Source organism: Copadichromis virginalis, linkage group LG4 (assembly GCF_057382275.1).
Source record: "Copadichromis virginalis isolate Kocher_CV1m ecotype Utaka linkage group LG4, C_Virginalis_male_GT1.1, whole genome shotgun sequence".
NCBI classification, from domain to species: Eukaryota; Metazoa; Chordata; class Actinopteri; order Cichliformes; family Cichlidae; genus Copadichromis; species Copadichromis virginalis.
The window spans coordinates 35,162,829-35,181,194 of record NC_140621.1 but is presented as its reverse complement, the minus strand read 5'-3'; the positions used below and the strand labels follow the sequence as shown (position 1 = coordinate 35,181,194).

The 18,366-nt window shown below is 45.6% G+C and overlaps 1 protein-coding gene and 1 long non-coding RNA gene across 8 annotated transcripts in view; one reads left to right on the top strand and one right to left on the bottom strand.

Annotated features, from left to right (window-relative positions):
- The window catches only part of LOC146712029 (uncharacterized), a 19,563-nt gene extending 1,463 nt beyond the window's left edge, over nucleotides 1-18,100 (bottom strand). Inside the window, exons 1-17 of one of the 7 annotated variants that reach the window (XM_085455136.1) lie at nucleotides 17,320-18,099; nucleotides 14,137-14,217; nucleotides 13,131-13,208; nucleotides 12,940-13,002; nucleotides 11,869-12,277; nucleotides 11,190-11,278; nucleotides 10,725-11,080; nucleotides 9,759-9,840; nucleotides 9,057-9,341; nucleotides 8,315-8,437; nucleotides 7,188-7,256; nucleotides 4,405-4,569; nucleotides 1,216-1,334; nucleotides 731-796; nucleotides 528-629; nucleotides 290-454; nucleotides 1-29 (exon numbers count right to left, since the gene is read on the bottom strand). The exon at nucleotides 1-29 is cut by the window's left edge and continues 119 nt beyond it. In XM_085455136.1, coding sequence (XP_085311262.1) covers nucleotides 1-29; nucleotides 290-454; nucleotides 528-629; nucleotides 731-796; nucleotides 1,216-1,334; nucleotides 4,405-4,569; nucleotides 7,188-7,256; nucleotides 8,315-8,437; nucleotides 9,057-9,341; nucleotides 9,759-9,840; nucleotides 10,725-11,080; nucleotides 11,190-11,278; nucleotides 11,869-12,277; nucleotides 12,940-13,002; nucleotides 13,131-13,208; nucleotides 14,137-14,217; nucleotides 17,320-17,646 — 2,608 coding nt within the window. In that variant the 5' untranslated portion in view covers nucleotides 17,647-18,099. Of the gene's footprint in view, nucleotides 30-289; nucleotides 455-527; nucleotides 630-730; nucleotides 797-1,215; nucleotides 1,335-4,404; nucleotides 4,570-7,187; nucleotides 7,257-8,314; nucleotides 8,438-9,056; nucleotides 9,342-9,758; nucleotides 9,841-10,724; nucleotides 11,081-11,189; nucleotides 11,279-11,868; nucleotides 12,278-12,939; nucleotides 13,003-13,130; nucleotides 13,209-14,136; nucleotides 14,218-17,319 lie in introns of all 7 variants that reach the window. The other 6 variants (XM_085455137.1, XM_085455138.1, XM_085455140.1 and 3 more) reach the window with 6 other exon arrangements.
- LOC146712030 (uncharacterized) lies at nucleotides 16,943-17,470 on the top strand. Its single transcript, XR_014920236.1, has 2 exons — nucleotides 16,943-17,119; nucleotides 17,300-17,470. It is a non-coding gene; the product is annotated as an uncharacterized LOC146712030 (long non-coding RNA).
- Nucleotides 18,101-18,366: the final 266 nt, after the last annotated feature.

Here is an 18,366-nt window from a genome sequence, read left to right as displayed (position 1 = left end):
CGTAATCCGTCAGCTCAGATATGCGCTCGCTGCCCGAGGCGTGAGGACAGAGAAATGGAACGGTGATCAACACAGAAATCACAGATCTGCTCACTGACCTCTAATGACGTCATCATCATGTACGTGCTGATTTTCTGTAGCTTCACCTCAGAAACGCTGCAGAACGGTAACGGCAGCACTGAGGTTCAAACTCAGTGATCGAGTGAACGCATGAAATTACAGTCTTGCTCTTTCCACGTTAACCCTGTAGCAACCGCAGACTTTAAGCTCCACCCCTGCCCTGACTCACTGCTGGCCTTGCGCTGTGTTCGTGCCATCGCCGTGCTGCGGCCGTCCCTGCATCTCTACGCTCTCTATCTGCCTGCACGCGGTGACGCGGCTCCTCTGAAGCCGCTCCCTGCTCCTGCACGCCTTAGCTGCCTCGTACCTGCAGCGGTTGGTGCCTGGCTGCTGGCTGAGGCGGTGACAGGGGCTCATCAGAACAGAAGACACTGAGGAGCCTCACCATGTGTGTGCAGGTAACTCACCTCCGGTAGTGCTGGCGTAACTGCTCCATGGTGTAAACGGTGAACGGCCGGATGGACTTGTGCGAGGGGAATGCAGGAAACGAGGGCAGCGTCACCAGATGCCTTTAACCCTCAAAGAAAAGGTACAAATGTAGGAGAAGGGAGGAGTTCAGACAGCAGCTCAGAGGTTTGGGTCACGTACTCTGTGAGAGGCGTTCACTCACGGTCCGGGCGTGTGCTTCACGATGGGCCGGTCGCAGGAGAGGCAGTGGAATCTCTCCACGAGCTGTCTGGAAATAAACACAAGAACAAATCTTCAGTGCTTCTCAGCCCTTCACCTGCTGCACATATTTAAAATGTTCTGAAGACATTCATAAAAAATGCTCCTCCTTCTTTGTTACCTCACGTGTCTGATTCAGACGAAATCTGAACAAACACTGTCTGCAGATGTTTCAGTCAGACGCTAATTATGGAACATTTAGCAACAAATGACATTCAGACCAAAGCCAATAATGTTAACAATAATAATAATGTTAGGGACATATATCGTCTGTCAGAGCAGCTGTGCGTGACTGACAGGTCAAAATAATCCTTCAATTCATCCTATCTCTGTTAGCCCCTCCCTAAAAGCCCTCTTTCTCCTGATTGGATCTCCTGGAAGCACCTGTGATCGTGAGCTGTACTGCGTGTAAGAGTGCAGTGTTCTCACTTCCTGATCCCGGCGGCGTCCTCGTACTCCGGCGCCGCCTGAGCCTGCAGCTTCTCGTGGATGCTCCTCCAGCGATCCTCCAGCTGCTTCTTCACAGAGTCCAGCTCGATCCGGTTCAGCTGCAGAGGGACCAGATCAGAACCATCAGATCAGAACCATGACTCTTATTTTAAAATCAATTCTAGAAAACTTCTAGCATTCATAGTTTCCAGTAAATTATAAAAATATTTCCACCTTCTTTTGGTTTTCTTAATAAAAACAACAACACCTTGACTTTGAGGTCACTGAGATTCAGATCTTTTTTTTTGTCCCGTTTGGATCTTTAGCCGTCAGAATCGTTGTCTGAAGGCCAAGAAAGATGCCAAGAGGATTTACTTTACCAAGTGGATCATCATGGCCTTGCCATATTGGTCCATTTGATTGACCTTTATTATAATTATGTATTTATTTTATTTTATTTTCAGTTGTTACAGACGGGACAGACATGACTGGGGGATAGGACAGGGAGAAAGAATGAAAGAAAGAGAGGGAGAGAAAGAAAACCAGAGGAGAGAAGAGACGGTGAGAAAGGGGGAAGAAAGAAAAAGAAACAAAACAGCTGGATCACCTGTATGGAGAAAAAAAACCAGAAGAGAAAACAAACAACAAAGAGCAACATAATAAGGGAGGGGAGACAGGAGGACAAAGGAGGGGGGAACAACTACGCTGTAGTGCCTCTTCACCTCACTGTGCAATACTTTTGTTAATAGTCAACGGTGCAATAGACTCCATACTTGAAATGTGCAATTCACTTGTATTTTTATTTTTATTCCTATTTATTCTATTTATCCCCTTCGTATATTTTATTTATATATGTCTCTGTATTTATATGTGTGTGTGTGTGTGTGTGTGTGTGTGTGTGTATAATATTCTGTTACTCTGTAACTTCTGTCGGTGCTGTGCTTTTGGAAACCGAATTTCCCAGAGGAACCCACCCGAGGGATTAATAAAGTTATCTTATCTTAATAAATACAGCACCATCACAATAAACTAGCTAACAGTAGCTAACAGTAGCTAACAGTAGATACTAAATATTACATGTTATTGTGCAAGATGGACACTGACATTTACTTAAAATTTTTGAGGCAACACTTTTACACTTAAAAATATTGAGTAGATTGGAAACCGGTCAAACCTGTTCAATATACTTGATCAATTGAATAACTAAAGCTTAAACATATTAAGTTGAAATGAATAATTGTAGTTTTACACAAACATGAAAAAATTGAGTAAATAACACTGACATGCTTGGTCATGTAACTGTAAATATAGATGTCAGTTAATCCAAAGTTTTGTTCCATTTACTTCATATTGTAAACTGAACGTGATCAAAATTGTACTTAATATTAAATATGGTAACTGGCCTGTATTTGTACAGCGCTTTACTTTGTCCCTATGGACCCCAAAGTGCTTCACACTACATCCACACATTCACAAGCTACACTGTAGCCACAGCCGCCCTGGGCCGCACTGACAGAGGCGAGGCTGCCGGACACTGGCGCCACCGGGCCCTCTGACCACCACCAGTAGGCGACCGAGACTGTTGGTGCCGGGGCTCGAACTGGCAACCTTCTGATTACAAGATTCAAATATTCAAATATGAATGTTATTGTATTTCACTGGTAGTCTAAGTCTGAAAAACCAGACAAACTAATATGTAGTTGTGTTTTTCATAATACATGTATGAAAGATGACCACATGTTAGACATTTTTCCAAACAAAATTTAATTTTCATAAACATGGCAAAAAATCAAAATAAACAAGCACTAAAAAGACAAGAGCCTTTCCCCTTTCAGCTCAAAGCCTCACATACCTGAAGGATGAATGTCAAACCAGGAGCGCAAACACAAACGCTCAGAGTATTTAAAAAACACAATGAATGAAACAATGGAAAAGGCTCATGGTACTCAATTACTCTACGTTATCATGTTTTACTTTTCAGTTGTAGTTGCTGACAATAAATAATATTGATTTGAATAATTAATGATTTTAGTACAAGATACTGATGAGTATAGATACATATTTCTCAAATATTTTGATTAAATGTTAAACAAAAATATTAAGCACATGTAAAGAAGGTATTCTGTGAACCACATACTGAATTTTTTGTCTGAGATAAATGTAAATAAATACCTTAATTTAACACAAACACATACGTTAATGTTTTAGACATTTATTTCAACTTATCAAACTCAAATAATTACTAAAAGGATATTCATAGATTTGATCAGGCTCATCTAACTTATATTTATAGTGATGTTTACTAAAAGCCTCTGAATTACTTTTTAGAGTGCAGCGCACAATGTGCTTTGAGGCAGCAGCCAAGAAAGGTGTAGTTTGTGTCTGCGAACACCTGTGTGGATCAGCACGCTTGTATTCCAAAGGTTTTCCATGCAACGATCTGCTAGGGAGTGTGGGGAGCCATAGCCCCGTCCCCCAGGGCATGAACCAGGTATGGAGGAGATCCAGGCCCCAGACATCCAGAGGCCCCCAGAGTACAAGGACCCAAGGAGGACCACCAGGGGGGCAACCGTGCCACCCTCCTGGGAAGAGCTGAGGAGAGCCCCAAACAAGAGGTCACCCAGCAGCCACGGAGCAGAGGCCAGAGGTGTTGCAGTGACGTGCCCGCGGGCTCTGCCAGCAGTGAGCTGAGCCAGAGAGGACTGAGCTTCAGGCCCAGAGGCCTGAGGGCACCCCACCCCCTGGAAGGGGCCCAGCCGGGCCACAGGCGCCAGGCCCCGCCAATCAGCCACCAGGAGTGAGTCGGTACATACATGAGCGCCCAGCCCCAGACACCAAGAACCACCAACACACCAACGTCTGAGGGCATCAGCCACCAGCAGGGAGTGTGGTGAGGGGAGATGGTTCCCAGAGAGGCGGAGTCTGAGACCCAAGCTGACATATAGACACAGTCTGAGATCTTTAACAGATGCTCCTGTGGTGTTAATTTGAAAACCCTACATCACACATGTGACGCCCCGGATCAGCCTGTTATGACCGAAGCGTAAAATCTCCAATACTGCAGCTTCTGTCACAGCTGTAGCAGAGACGTCGTCACGATTTAAAGACAAAATATGTTTTTAAATTTAAACCCATTACCCTTCCCTCTGATCTCGGATCAGTTTGAGTTTGCAGGCGTGGCTCTCCTACCTTACACTCCATCTCGGTGGAGAGCTTGCCCATGAGTTTGTGCCAGTCCTGCTCCTGACTCGTCACCTTGTTCAGCAGCTCGTGGAACATCCCGCTCAGCTGCTCCGTCACCGAGTCGAGCTGCAGCCGGCTCACTTTCCCCTCCAGGGCCGATTTGTCTGCTCTCTACGGGCACAGAGGGAGAATCGGGAGGTCAACGGCGAGAAGGCGGAGGCCGACAGGTGTCCTGAAACAGTCGCCTCACACACGTCTCAATCAATCAATCAATCAATCAATCAATCAATCAATCCTTTATTCGCCACATGCAGGTTGCCCTGCAGTGAAATGGAGGGACAGATCAATTTCAATTCAATTTCAATTTTATTTCTATAGCACATTTAAAAGTCACAAGTACAACAAAGTGCTTCACAAACGAACCATACTTGCAATTTACAACAGGAGAAAACAGTTAACAAAGAATAAAATTATAAAATAATAATATAAGAACAGGCATGAATCAGGGAAAATTAAGCTAAGTAGTTTGAAAAGCGAGCTTAAATAGATGGGTTTTTAACCGAGATTTAAAAGATTGGATAGTTTCCGACACACGGACATCAACCGGTAGGCTGTTCCAGAGTTTTGGTGCAGCGAAAGCAAAGGCCCGATCCCCCTTCGTCTTTAATCGAGACATTGGTTGCATTAGAAGCCCCTGATTAGAGGATCTGAGTGCCCTTGTAGGGATATATAGATTAAGAAGGTCAATCAAATAACTGGGTGCCAAGTTATTTAAGATTTTAAAAGTATATAAAAGAATTTTAAAAACAATACGGTATTTGACAGGAAGCCAGTGGAGGTCAGCTAGAATGGGAGTAATATGATCCTGTCTTCTAGCGCCGCTTAAAAGGCGTGCTGCGGCATTCTGGACTAATTGTAGGCGTTGAATAAGAGAGAGTTGGAGGCCAAAGTAAAGAGAATTACAGTAGTCCAGTCTAGAGGTTATAAAAGCATGAATGAGCCTTTCAAGGTCTTTATGTCGTAGGTAAGGCATTGCCTTCGAAATTTGGCGTAGTTGGTAGAAGCTGGTTTTTACCACTGCAGCCACTTGCTTATCTAATTTGAGGGAGCTGTCCAGCATTACTCCGAGATTTCTGACAGTGGGCGATAAGTGGCTGGCATAGGAACCTAAAGTCTCCGAAAGCTGTTTCAACGGCATGTGGCTACCAAAGACGATGATTTCTGTTTTGTTTTCATTGAGGGTGAGCGAATTATGCAGTAGTCAGTCTCTGACGTCACACAGACAATTAAGCAACGGCAATAGCGGGGATTGAAGATCCAAATCCAAAGGGAAATAGATTTGGATATCATCCGCATAGCAGTGAAAAGAGATATTGTGATTTCTAAAGATTTTTCCCAGGGGTAACAGATAGAGAGAGAACAACGTGGGACTTAACACAGACCCCTGGGGAACACCGCAACGAAGGGGTGCGGGGGAAGAGGAGTGATTTCCCATAGAGACAGAGAAAAACCGCTCGGATAGGTATGATTTAAACCATGAGAGTACTTTGCCTTTAAGGCCAACTACATGTTCAAGTCTTGAAAGGAGAATATCATGGTCGACCGTATCAAAAGCAGAGGACAAGTCTAAAAGAACTAAAACCACAGGGCGCCCTGTATCAACAGTTACGAGGAGATCGTTAAAAACTCTCAGTAAAGCTGTCTCGGTACTGTGGTGAGGTTTAAAACCAGATTGGAATTTTTCATTGATTCCATTTGCCTCTAAGAAAGATTGCAATTGCTTGAGAACAATTTTCTCTAAGACTTTAGCCATAAAAGGGAGTTTCGATACCGGCCTATAGTTTGAGAGGACATTAGGATCAAGATTACTTTTCTTGATTACAGGTTGGATAACTGCATGTTTGAACACGGCAGGGATGCAGCCTGATAGTAGTGATGAATTCATTATAAGTAAAATCCAGGGTCCTACAATATTCAGGGCGTTTTTGATAATGCGAGAAGGGAGCACATCATGACGGGAATTGGAATTTTTCGTTTGAGCTATTATTTCCTTAAGGGTCGGAAAGGAAACAAATTCAAACTGTTCTAGTACCGACGAGGGTTCGGATGTTAAAGATGTGTCCTCAATGGGTAGATATGTGGATCTTAGTGCTATAGTTTTATCTGAAAAATAGTTTAGGAATTTTTCACATAAAGCTTGGGAGGTCTCGGTCTGAGTGGAGAGTGGATTTATTAACGAATTAAAAATGCCAAAAAGGACCTGCGGCTTATGACTATTAGTCGCAATGATCTCCGAAAGGAAGGAGGCTTTTGCAGTTTTAACAGCCTTCTGATATTTCTTCGGACAATTGTGGAGAATGTCAAAGGAGATCTGGAGTTTGTCTTTCTTCCATCTCCTCTCCGCTTGGCGGCATTCACGTCGGAGGGTACGAGTATAGTCATTCATCCATGGTTGACGGAATGGTTTAAGGCGTTTGGTCTTTAAGGGAGCCACAGTGTCTAAAATAGAAGTACAGGTGGCGATGAAGGAGTTAGCGAGATCATTAACCGGTGTAGCTGTATCCCAGTTAATTTCGCAGAAGGCAGTGTTGGTCAGAGCCATAGAAAACTGAGCAATAGTCTCTGAGTTAATCATGCGTATATTTTGCACAGGACCCTCACGTTTCAGCTCCATATTGCACACATTGACATTAAACAAAACCGGGAAATGATCACACCCAAACATCTGAAACTAAAGCAGGTGAGTCTGACTCCTCCCACAGGTGGGAGGTTAAAATGAGCCAACTCACGATTTCACTCTCGACCATCTGCTTGTCGGCCTTGTTCACCTCCAGCTCCTCCGTCGTCTTGTAGAGCTCCTGCAGAGACGAGAGTCCGTCAGCTCGTCTCCTCAGCTGTTCAATTCAACTTTTACATTTTTAGAAGAATGACAATAAAGACAAAATATGTACGGATGAAAAACTCTTTGGATAAAAGCAGTTTCGGGAGCAACCTGCAGTTTGAATCTTAAATGACTGTTTCAAGAACTCTTTCTTGCCGTCACGTGTCGCACACGGCGCAGCACCTCCTACCTCTGCGGTTTGTTCTGGTGGAGACGTTTGAGTGGAGCAGTAAGTAACAGCGTGGTCTCACACTGGTTTCTTTTTGGTGCATTTACACCTTCAATTAAAAGTAAAAAGTGTCATCACAGTTCATATTAAGATGCTGGTTTTCTACACCGTTATATTTGTGCCACAAAACCAGCCAATCACAGACTTGGATGCACAAAAATCTGATTGGTTGTTTTGGTCTCCAATCAGCTCAAAATGACGAAATGCAATATCCCAGAATCCATGTCGTCCAGACATATCTTAAAGTTTATTTTGTGACCCAGACAGAGTAATATTTCAAACTCTGCCACTGCCTCGCTTGAGTTCTGGACGACATGGATTCTGGGATATTGCATTTCGTCATTTTGAGCTGATTGGAGACCAAAACAACCAATCAGATTTTTGTGCATCCAAGTCTGTGATTGGCTGGTTTTGTGGCACAAATATAACGGTGTAGAGAAAGAGTTGAGCGCGCACGGGCAGAAATGTTGAGAGCACGAGCGACACATTGCGAGCGAGCGCAAAAACTGAGCGAGAGGGGCTGCTGTGTGTGTGTGTGTGTGTGTGTGTGTGTGTGTGTGTGTGTGTGGATAATAGCAAACACTGAAATACATCTTTTGCACGCAGGAATGAATTTTGTTCACTCAAATTTAGCTTTTCTTTGCTCAAAATTTCTCCTCAAAATGCAACACTTGCACCTGCAAATGTTTTTTAAGTGCGCTCATAATAGTGGCACAAAAATAACGCCATCGTTTTTTTCCTGTTGTGTGATGCTGTGGTAGCTGAGACTGAATGACGTGCGACGAGGAACGCGCTGCATGTTTTACCTCGATGTGTCTCTGCTTGCGTTTGCTGTCTTCGTGCAGCGATCTCATCGTCTCGTTTAGCTTCTTACAGTCGGCCTGAAGCTGCAGCATCGCCTGCTGCACGCCGTTCACCAGCTCCACGTTCTGACACACACACACACACACACACACACACACACACACACACACACACACACAGAAGGAATCAGAGATCTTCCTGCAGACAGCTTAACCCCGGTGTATTCTGTGTATATCGGAGCAGTGACGTTTAGTTTCCAGACGAGGTTCCAGGACTTTGACCTCCCCTTTAACATCATCTCCTGGAGCACCTCTGGGCCACTTCCACCACTGCTGCTATTTTTAGATCACTTCCTGGCAGTCCATCCAGACCTCGTACCCTGCACGCTCTGCGGTTTCATCAAAAACCTCAAACCCTGCAGACTTTTGATGCGTCTGCAACAATCTGCAGTTTACGGCATCTCAGGTGAGGACCGCATCGCTCACAGTGTTGAGCGTCACGAATCTGTCCACCAGGAAGAGCCAGCTAGAACTTCCTGTGGTGTCTGAGGAAGAACATCATGAGGAAAGTTGTGAGATTTTTAGCCACCTACAGTACTTAGACTGTGAGTTATGGAGAGATCTAAAAACAGCAGCCAAGGTAGGAGCAGCTTGGACGTGACCTTAAAAGGTAAAAATCAAAGTCAGGTGTTTTCAGCACTCTCTTAAACCCAGCGTGCAGATCTGAAATGTTCCCTAGCTTCACCCTGCTCTGGCTTGCCTCTCGGTCCTGCGGCGGCCCTTCTCTGGCTCCGCCCTGCTGCTGGATCAGTCTGTTCACCGCGTCCTGCAGCTGCTGGTAGTGCTCGAACAGAAAGCTGAGCTTCTCTCCAATGTTTGTTGTTCTGGCATTCAGAGCTGACCACTCTTCGCTCTGACGGACGCTCGGACCACCACTCTCCGCCTGCACGGCCTCATCGCATAGACTCGTGGACAGCTGAGATGTGAAGGACAAGATTGTGTCCTCCAGCGTTCCCCGCAGGTCGTCCAGCTGAGGTCGGAGGGCAAAGAACTGAGATTAGGCTGATGCATGTCGCCTGAAACACCAGGGCATCTTTGACTGTTTCTCTGTTTCCTCTGCTCGTGCTTTGTCTGGAATGTTTTCAGACTCACAATGTCATTCGAGACTTTTTTTACAGTGTGGAAATCTACATGATGTCTCCTGCATGACATTCAGGAAACAGACGCCACCTACAGGTAAACACCTGACACCGAAAACTAAAGACGCGGCTCCTTGACCAAAACAAACAACTTTTCTGATATTTTTTCTGATTGTTTTTTCCAAATGTGCCAAGCATAACAAAACTCCTAAATTATGACTTCGCTATTTACACGTGTGCTGCTGTTCCGTTCCCTCCCTGTAGGTGGCGCCAGTTTGCCTCCTGAGCTTCAGCACTTCCTGCCTGACCTGACGTTGTAGCTGTTGGTCTGCCGCTTTCTCCTCACACTGAGTCTGCTTCACGTCCTCCTCCAGCCACTGCACACGCGTCCTGGACACGAGGGCGCCATCATGAAAGCACAACGACTAAAGTGACCCGGGTGAATAAAACTCCTGACAAGTTTCGAAAGACTAAAAGGAGCCCTGATTCAGCGCGTTTAACGAGTTTCTCTCTGCAAGTTGGATCATTCTCTTCCAGGCAGCTCAAAAAATGATGTCAGAAGAAGAAGTGGCCAGAAATGCACGCAATGATGCTACAAACTGCATCCCACTAGTGCTGTGACAGGAAAGACTGATCGTGTTTACACGTGAACATGAAACCGACCTGATAACAAAGTCGGTGAATTCTTGTGAATTCATTATAAAATAACAGTTTTAGGTCTAGTTTCTGTCAGGCGCCATCATCGTTGTCACCACAACACCGCCCTCGTTTAGGCTGTAAAAAAATCTGTTTTATTTATAAAGCTCCAAATCCCAACAACAGTCGCCTCGAGGCGCTGCAGGAGTGCTGGTTCAGGAGCTCTTGGCTGATGAACTCGGTCTTAAAGGACACTGACATTTAACAACTCCGGCTGCAAAGGACGAAATAACTGCTGGTGATGCGAAGTGGGCGGGGCCAGAGTTAAACGCATACACAGATCCTCTCGCCTCCGTAGCTGCGACTGCCTTCGTGTTGCAGGGGCAGTTTGAGTAACATCCTCAGTTACATCACGTTCACGCTTCTCTCACTGCCCTCAGCTTCAAGCCAAGACTTCGAAATTTTTCAAACTTTTTTCTCCTAAATTTGCCATTTTTTCTCTAAACAGTTAAAGCGAGCTTAAAATAGCTGAGCTGGTGTTACTACAGGAAGCTGTATATGTATATTCATGGTCAGGGCTCCTTTTAAAACTTCTGTCGGGTGATGTAAAACTGGCTCTCCCTCCTGTGTGTCTTTACCTGAGGTGGGATATTTGCTCTCTGAGCTCTCGGTAACCTTCGCTGTCTGAACCCACTCTTCTGCAAACCTCTGACTCCGCCCTCTCCGAAGCTTCCTTTTGCTCCAGCCTCTCTGAATCTGCCTTTGACTTCACCCTCTCTGACACTTCTGGCTCCGCCCTCTCCGAAGCTTCTGACTCCGCCCTCTCCGAAGCTTCTGACTCCGCCCTCTCTGAAGCTTCTGACTCCGCCCTCTCTGAAGCTTCTGACTCCGCCCTCTCTGACACTTGTAACTCCGCCCTCTCGATAGTTACCTCGGAGGCGCTTTCTTTGTGTGGGCTCATCAGGCTCATGAGCATGTCCTCCAAGGCGTCCAGCTTCAGACGGACAAATTTAACCATCAGAGCAGACAGACAGGAAGTGACACGGCAGCGTTTGTGTTGATGTTTGAGGAGGAGAGGGTTGTTCCGGTTGGTTCTTACTCACCTTTCCTCGGTCGCTCATCAGGCGGTCTATCAAACCTCTCTGCTCATTTAGCTGATCCATCAGGTTACTGAACGCGTCTCCATGGGAACCTAAATGTTCAACATAACATCAGCATCGCAGTCTGGGAGCAGAAATCAGATGCTCTAAAAGTGCTGAAATTCTCATTCATTCCATGAAGTTTGAGCTGTAATATGTACAAATAATAGTTACAGGATAAATTACAGTAATTACTGTAAATACCTATAAAAGTTTACTTGAACTTTTACCACTGGGGGCAGTGTTTTACCAGGAGGGGTGTTACATTTTTGGGATGTGTGTGTTCTTTATACCCGCTCCCTCAAGAAGTGCTCTCGCTGACGTACTAGGTTAAAGAAAGACTGCACCACCTTGTGGTACAATTAGGCATTACACACAAGTGTGGCCACACAACAACAGATGTTTCGGGCACAAACTCATAGCAGCTGTTTCTTCACATTCTGCTGATAGATTTTTGGGAGGCTAAGACATTTTTAAACAAAATAATTTGTAAAAACATTTAAGAAAGATAAAATAAAATCAAAGGTTGGTGCAGCTCTAATATATTCTTCATGCTATGACTTCAGATCTCACACTGTGATCTGAACACTTTAAATGAGAGCTGTGTTCATGAGAGACTTTCTAACAGCTTGTATGGCGTCACCTTTGGTGGCGATGAGCTCTCTGAGCTGAGCCAGCTGACTCTGGTCTGCCTTTCCTTTCTCTAACACCGCTACGTGAGCTTCCACCTGGACGAGCCTCTCCTGCAGATGGCTCACACTCCTCAGGGCCTCCACTGCCTCTGTGGATGGTGTGGAGCAGTTGGAATCTGAAGCTGGAGGTTTACCAGCAGAGTCTGCTTTAACACCAGCCTGTGGAGGCGGCCCTGACTGGACCGAAGAGCACTCGGATTTATTTGGAGAACTTGGAGCTGCTGGTCCAACGGTGACCTTGTTGGGGTGGGAGGAGGGAGGTGTGCTGCTTTGAGGAGGTTCGGTGAGGTCACTGCCGGAAGGCGAGGAGGTTTGTTTGGCTGCCACGAGCTGATTATCGACCCCTGAATCTCCAGGCTCCTGTGAGGAAGTCCGAGACAAACACTCTGAAACTGCAGACAAATATCAACACTGTACTCGAATCCATACCGCTGGTCAGGAACACAGCAGGGAAGGGCAGCCAATCAGAATCAAGCTGATTTAGTGGGAGTGGAGCTAAAAGAGCTTGTTTCAGGGAAAACTCTGGAGCTGCACCAAAGCTCGGGTGAGATTAAGAAGGATTATTATGAACCTCTTAATCACACAAAGCAGAGGCCAAGCATAAAAACATGGAGCTGGGAGTGAGCCGCAGAGGTTCTTCAATAATAAACAGACGGGTGAAGATCAAATTAACCCCAAAACAGAGACGTGTGATATGGATGGTTCGAATAAAAACAGCAGAGCTGGGATTTTTATTTTTTTCTCTTTGATGCCAAAGAGATCAGATTCCCATGAACATCTGCCCCAACTTAATCTAAATTTGATTAAAGAACCTTCTTTAAAAGCAAAATTTCATGTCACATCCGCCTGTTTGGCTTGTTGCCTCTTGTTTCTTGATAAATAATCACCTGCTGAGGCCTCAGCTCGGCTCTGCACACAAACACGGCTGCTTTCCTTGACACTAAAATAACTTTAGGACTCTAAACATCTGGCTGTAAGCTCGTCTGTTTCTGATGAAACACAAGTTTCTGTTTCTTTCTCACCTTCTGGAATTTTTCTGTCTCGCCCTCTCTGTTGCCGGGTAGAACTGCGTCCCTCAGAGATTTCTGTAACAACAGTGAAATCACGAGGTTTGGGCATGTCCTCATTAAACTGTCAGAATTACATTATTACACAGAAGCCAGTAGCCAACAGTTTAAACAGTGTCACATCCTCCCCTCAGACAAACCCTCACCACAGTTTCCTCCAGAGCGTCCACACGGTGGCAGCAGCTCTCCACCCGAGCGGCCGTCCCCAAAGCGTCACCGACCATCTGAACACAGGACAGAGGGAGAGATCAGAACATCCCACGAATCCACATCCAGCATCAGCTGAGCTCCATCGCCGAGGCCTGAGGGCGAGAAGACGCTGAAAATACGGCGTGGCTCAGAATCAGCGTGTTTCCCTGCAGAGCCACTAAAAGTCAAACATACATGAAATATTTGCTATGATGATGAGCTCTTTTCTTCAGCTGAACATTGACTGAGACTTTTGGACAGCAGAGAAACTTTCTGTGGTTCAGATTCATAAATCTATCCAGTCAGACCAGAACTTTTTTTCTGACAGTTTCTATTTATTGTTTTATTTCTAGTTGCAGGTTTCTATTCTACTTTTTGTTTATGGAGCTTTATTATTCTGCGTATTTCATTTTTTCTGTTAAACTGGGCTCCTTTATTGTGTGTCATGTTTTACCACATTAAAATGTTTCATTTTGTTTATTTGAGTGATGCCGTTATAAGATGTGTCTAATATTACTTCTGTAGTAAATAAAGTATATCTAAATAAGTATAAAGTAGAAATAAAGTATATCAGGCTCTTTGAGTTTTCTGACTGACTGTTTGATTTCTGATTATTGAAAGTAGAAGCACTTCCATAAAACCTGGATCAGAGTTTCATAGAATAAGTTTGAAAAATTAAACATAATTAAAAATGTTTAATGAATTTGGCCCGATCTCACTCCAGATGGTCCTGCGGGCTGAAGAGGAGCGGGACCATCTGGTTTGTGGTCAGCAGCGTCCGTACGTGGAGCTTCATCAGAGCAGCTTGGAATCGGTGCAGGTGACAGAATCTGTCCCAGCGTTTGTGATTTTTTGTTTTTGCTCTAATTGACTGTAATCATTTGAAAACGTTTCAGTGTTATTTCTTTGTGCTGTTTGATCGGTCGTGGTGTTTGCGGTGTGTTTCGCTGTGCACGGCCCGACCTCGTGTTGCTGCCAGAGCTCCTCCATCTGCTCCTTCAGACGCTCGTTCTGCTCGTTCAGGTCCAGGATCAGCCTCGTCGACTGCAGACACAGCACACAGCTTCGAATCAGTACGCCGCACATTTTCACTACAAAAAAACTGCTTCTCATCCTGGAGGTGTGTAAAAGGTGACGCCTGGTGGTTTTCTGCTCACCGATTGGCAGAGGAGTTGTCACAGGAAGTCAGATGTGTGGGTGGGGGCGTGTCTGTTCTGCTGTTTCACTGATCTGGGAGATTTTTAAAACTGGTTTTTCTTTCTTATCTCGCATCTGGTCCTGCGATTTGTGCTGATGTATGGATTAGATATAGATTATGGATGATCTGGATGAATACTGGCGCTGTCACAGCAGCGGTTGCTGATGCCTGGGTTAGTGGTACAAGATGCTGGACTCATTTTCTGTGGATGTCCATGTGTGGCAGTGACGTACATTATGAAATAACTGCTGTAGTACAATAATTGTCCAATAATGAGAGAAATCATCAGAATAGGGAAGCTGATGTGCTCTGATGTTGTTATTTTTTTAATTTAATTTGATGGATGTAGCGTGAAGTGCGTTGGGTTGATGATCGGCTCTTTGACCTGCGGGTCATTTACACTTCCTGTGGGGGTGGCGTGAGGTGTGTTGCAGAGCAAACGGACACGGTTCGATCTGTCCTTTCACGCCGAAGCAAAGGAAATTCCTGAGCTGTGTGCGAGCTGCTGTTTAACTTGTGTCAAATGTGCCGAGTGATGCATGGCGACCCCCCACGGCTCGGGCCTCAGTGACTCAGAGCTGGTTAATGAGTGCAGCCTCACCTTGTGTCCGGGGTCATCGGGACGGTTCGAACACTTTAAAACAAATCACATTCCCATACAGCTAATCCGGATTCTTCATTACGCTTTGGGAAAACTCTCCCGCTGCTTGGTTCGCTTTCAGCACCAAAGCTACCTGCTCAGCTTTACAACGCTCATGCTTTGGTATAAAACACAGACTCTGATTCGCTGCTTTCTGGGATGACTTTTGGCTAACAAGGCTGCTGTGCAGTCCAACAAGTCTGAGCTCCAGTTTGGGTGAAATTTGAGGATTTTAATTGGATGTTACCGAGCACTGATCAGCAGGTATCCAAGTCAGTGTGATGCTCCTGTGCAGTCTCCCACGCTGCTCGCTCTGGAACAAATATGGTCTCTTCTGGCAAAAATGAGACCAAAACCAGCAGGTCACATTAGCTTTGTCCATCATTTATCTACAGTCTATGTTATGGCTGGTGGCGGCCTTTAACTCAGCACAACCAAAATGTTCAGAAAGCAAAAACTCAATCAGTAAATTGAGAACATTATGAAATCATCATTAGATGAAGTCCTATCACTTGCATATCCAAAATATTCATAACCGCTTCTCTAAATAACGAGAACCTGCTGATGTCTCTCAAACTGATTTAGGAAAAAGACTCGCCAACATGGCGGAACAGTTCTGTGAGGGCTCCGACCTCCGTCTGTGTTCTGGTTACACTCCAGCCTCGTTCAGATCAGTCACTCATTAACTAGAACCCCCCCCAACCCCGATGCACCAAAAGCCATGTTCAGGTAAACAGCTGTCTGTCAGATTAATGGGTGATGCCTGCCGTCCGGCCTTTCACATGGAGAACACACTGAGGTCATGCAGCCGGATGAAGAGGGCGCGCCAGCAGAAACAGCAGCTGACCCGGGCCGAGCCCACAGAGGACATGAATGATTCAGCCGCACCTCCGTGCACCTGCTCGGTGTCCCGCTCTTCACCTGAGAGCTATTCATCCCCTGACAACCAGAGGCATCTCTGCAGGGGACTAATTACCCCCTATCACGCAGAGAGGAGAGTGCAAGGCGGAGGAGGAGGGGAAGGGGGAGGCAGCAACGTGTGAACCACAAACACCTCCGACCTTTAACGTCCTCCACGCTGCATGACGTTTTTAAGATCAAAATGTTGCTGGGCGGCCTGATGATGATGTATGTGCTCATCTGCCGGCGGCAGCTCTGCAGAAACCTGAACGGGGACACTCCGGGGTCATTTGAGATGTCAGGGTGGCGCCCATCTCCCATTGTGCTCTGCTCTATCATCAGCGGCTTAGTAATATGCTGAAATGTTCACCACTGCAAGCCAGACATGGAAGAAGAGAAGAAGTCGCTGGGCCACGGTCAGGGGCAGCGTCATATAGTTATCTACAGTGTGTCGTCTTTACTGACGCTTTATTGTTTCTTTATTCTCACTTTGTGCAGGAAAACAATACCTATTCACTAAAAACAAACAAATGTAGTCTTTTAGCTCGTCTCTGAACATTACTGCATCACCCACCACATCAGGCAACAGCATTGGCACTGATGTTCGGTGTCTCGAAAAACAAGGATTTCTTTCTTTTTAAGATGCAAAAAAGGCGACAAAACCACCAAAGAAATCAGGCGCACGCACGTTTACAGGTGTCAGCGCAGTTAAAGCGGCCCAGAGCGCAAAAATGTGATGATTGTTTAATACATGGTACCAACAGGCAGACCACGACAGTAGTGTGGTGTCACCACATCATACTGCCTGTTAATCACTGTTACACGTCCACGCTGCAGATGTTAATAAAGTTGCGTTCTCAGCACTGCCAGAAAAGGAGCATAAACTGAGGAACTGTTGTTTTTTAAGCAGACAGTAATTTCTAACAATTCATCAAACACAGGACAGTGACTGCAGGTTATGGGTGTTACACTGGTGCCCAGCACACTGTGGGAACCATGGTTATTACTGGGTGGCCATTGGTTGTGAGGTCACTGAGGTCAACCTCGGTAATTTGATTTATTGGAAACGGGCACCAAACCTTTCTTTACTTCGAAAACTCTGTGTTCAGGTGGTTGGGATGACACATGACGAACGATAACTGGTTTGTTTAAGAGTGAATCAGAGCCACTGAGTGGGTGACTTTGCCTTCCTGCTCATTTAACTTCAGGTGAAGGAATATTTCTGTTTTATTATTTTGTTTTGTTTATGAACACAGTGTCATCGAGCACAAGGTTTCTCCATTTAAATGTATGAAGTGTATGAATTTATATTTAATCTTCCACTGATTGTATATCATCATACAGATTCTGATGTATTTCTCAGTGATCACAGGTGGTTTTTCTTTAAGGTGGTCTTTGAGTACTTCACCTTAGAGAGGCCGTCCTCACATGTCTGGATGCGGGAAAGGAGGTTCAGCTGGTCGGGGACCGGGCCCGGGCATGAGGGAGTCGCTGCCCGATTCTGGAAGTCTGTGTCCGGCTGAACCTCCACCTGAACCTCCTTCTCTGCCGCCGTGAGATCAGGGCTCCAATAACCCGGAGAGGAGTCCCTCCACCGGGTCTTCACCTCCCGGAGATTCAGCTGTTTCAGCATGGCGAGGAGCAGCGAGTGGAGGGCGCCGAAGTTCACGGAGGACTTCTGGGGGGTCCCGATGGATAGGTTCAGCAGGTCGTACAGACTCACCTCCTCCGACATGTTTGACGGACCGTTAAACCGTTACCGTGAAGCTAACGTTAGCTCAAACCTTAGCTACTCAAGACCCGGTATTTATAATAAAAACAATTACAAGTGTCAGTGGTCTTTCCCTAGAGTCGGTTTTCCGGTGTTTCAGCCAGACATCCCACCAGCGGCGGTAATCTCGGGTTTGTGCTGGAATCTCGTCACGTTCAACAGAAAACAGCAACCCCCACTTAACAAGCTAGCCATATTTGCCGGATGCACAAACGCTGACCTCTCAAAATAAAGTTTGAATGCAAACTAAAACCCGTATTGTGGAAACAAAAATCTTAATCATGCTAACATGACCGGTTTTATTATATAAATATGCAGATTAGCGCCACGTCTTTCGGCTCTGTTGTGAATCTTGCCAGCAATATTTACCAGTTATACTTTTATTGTTAAGACGGTAACCGGATGTGGTGTTGACCGTTTACTCTTACTTGACGTCGCGTCGCGCGGCAGTCCCACGTTGGAAAGCTCGTAGCGTTGATTGTTGCCAGGCAACAAGCAGCCCTAAGGCTGTGTTGAGGAAAAGCGGATTTCTGAGAGCTCTCGAATGGAAACGAAAGCACGTCCGGGACTATTTTAGGATGAGTTTATTTTTTTTTAATCGTTTTTAGTTTACACTTCACTTTTATCTTCAGTTTCCAGCTTTACTTCGCTTCCACGGAGAAACTGATTGTTGAGTTTTTGGTT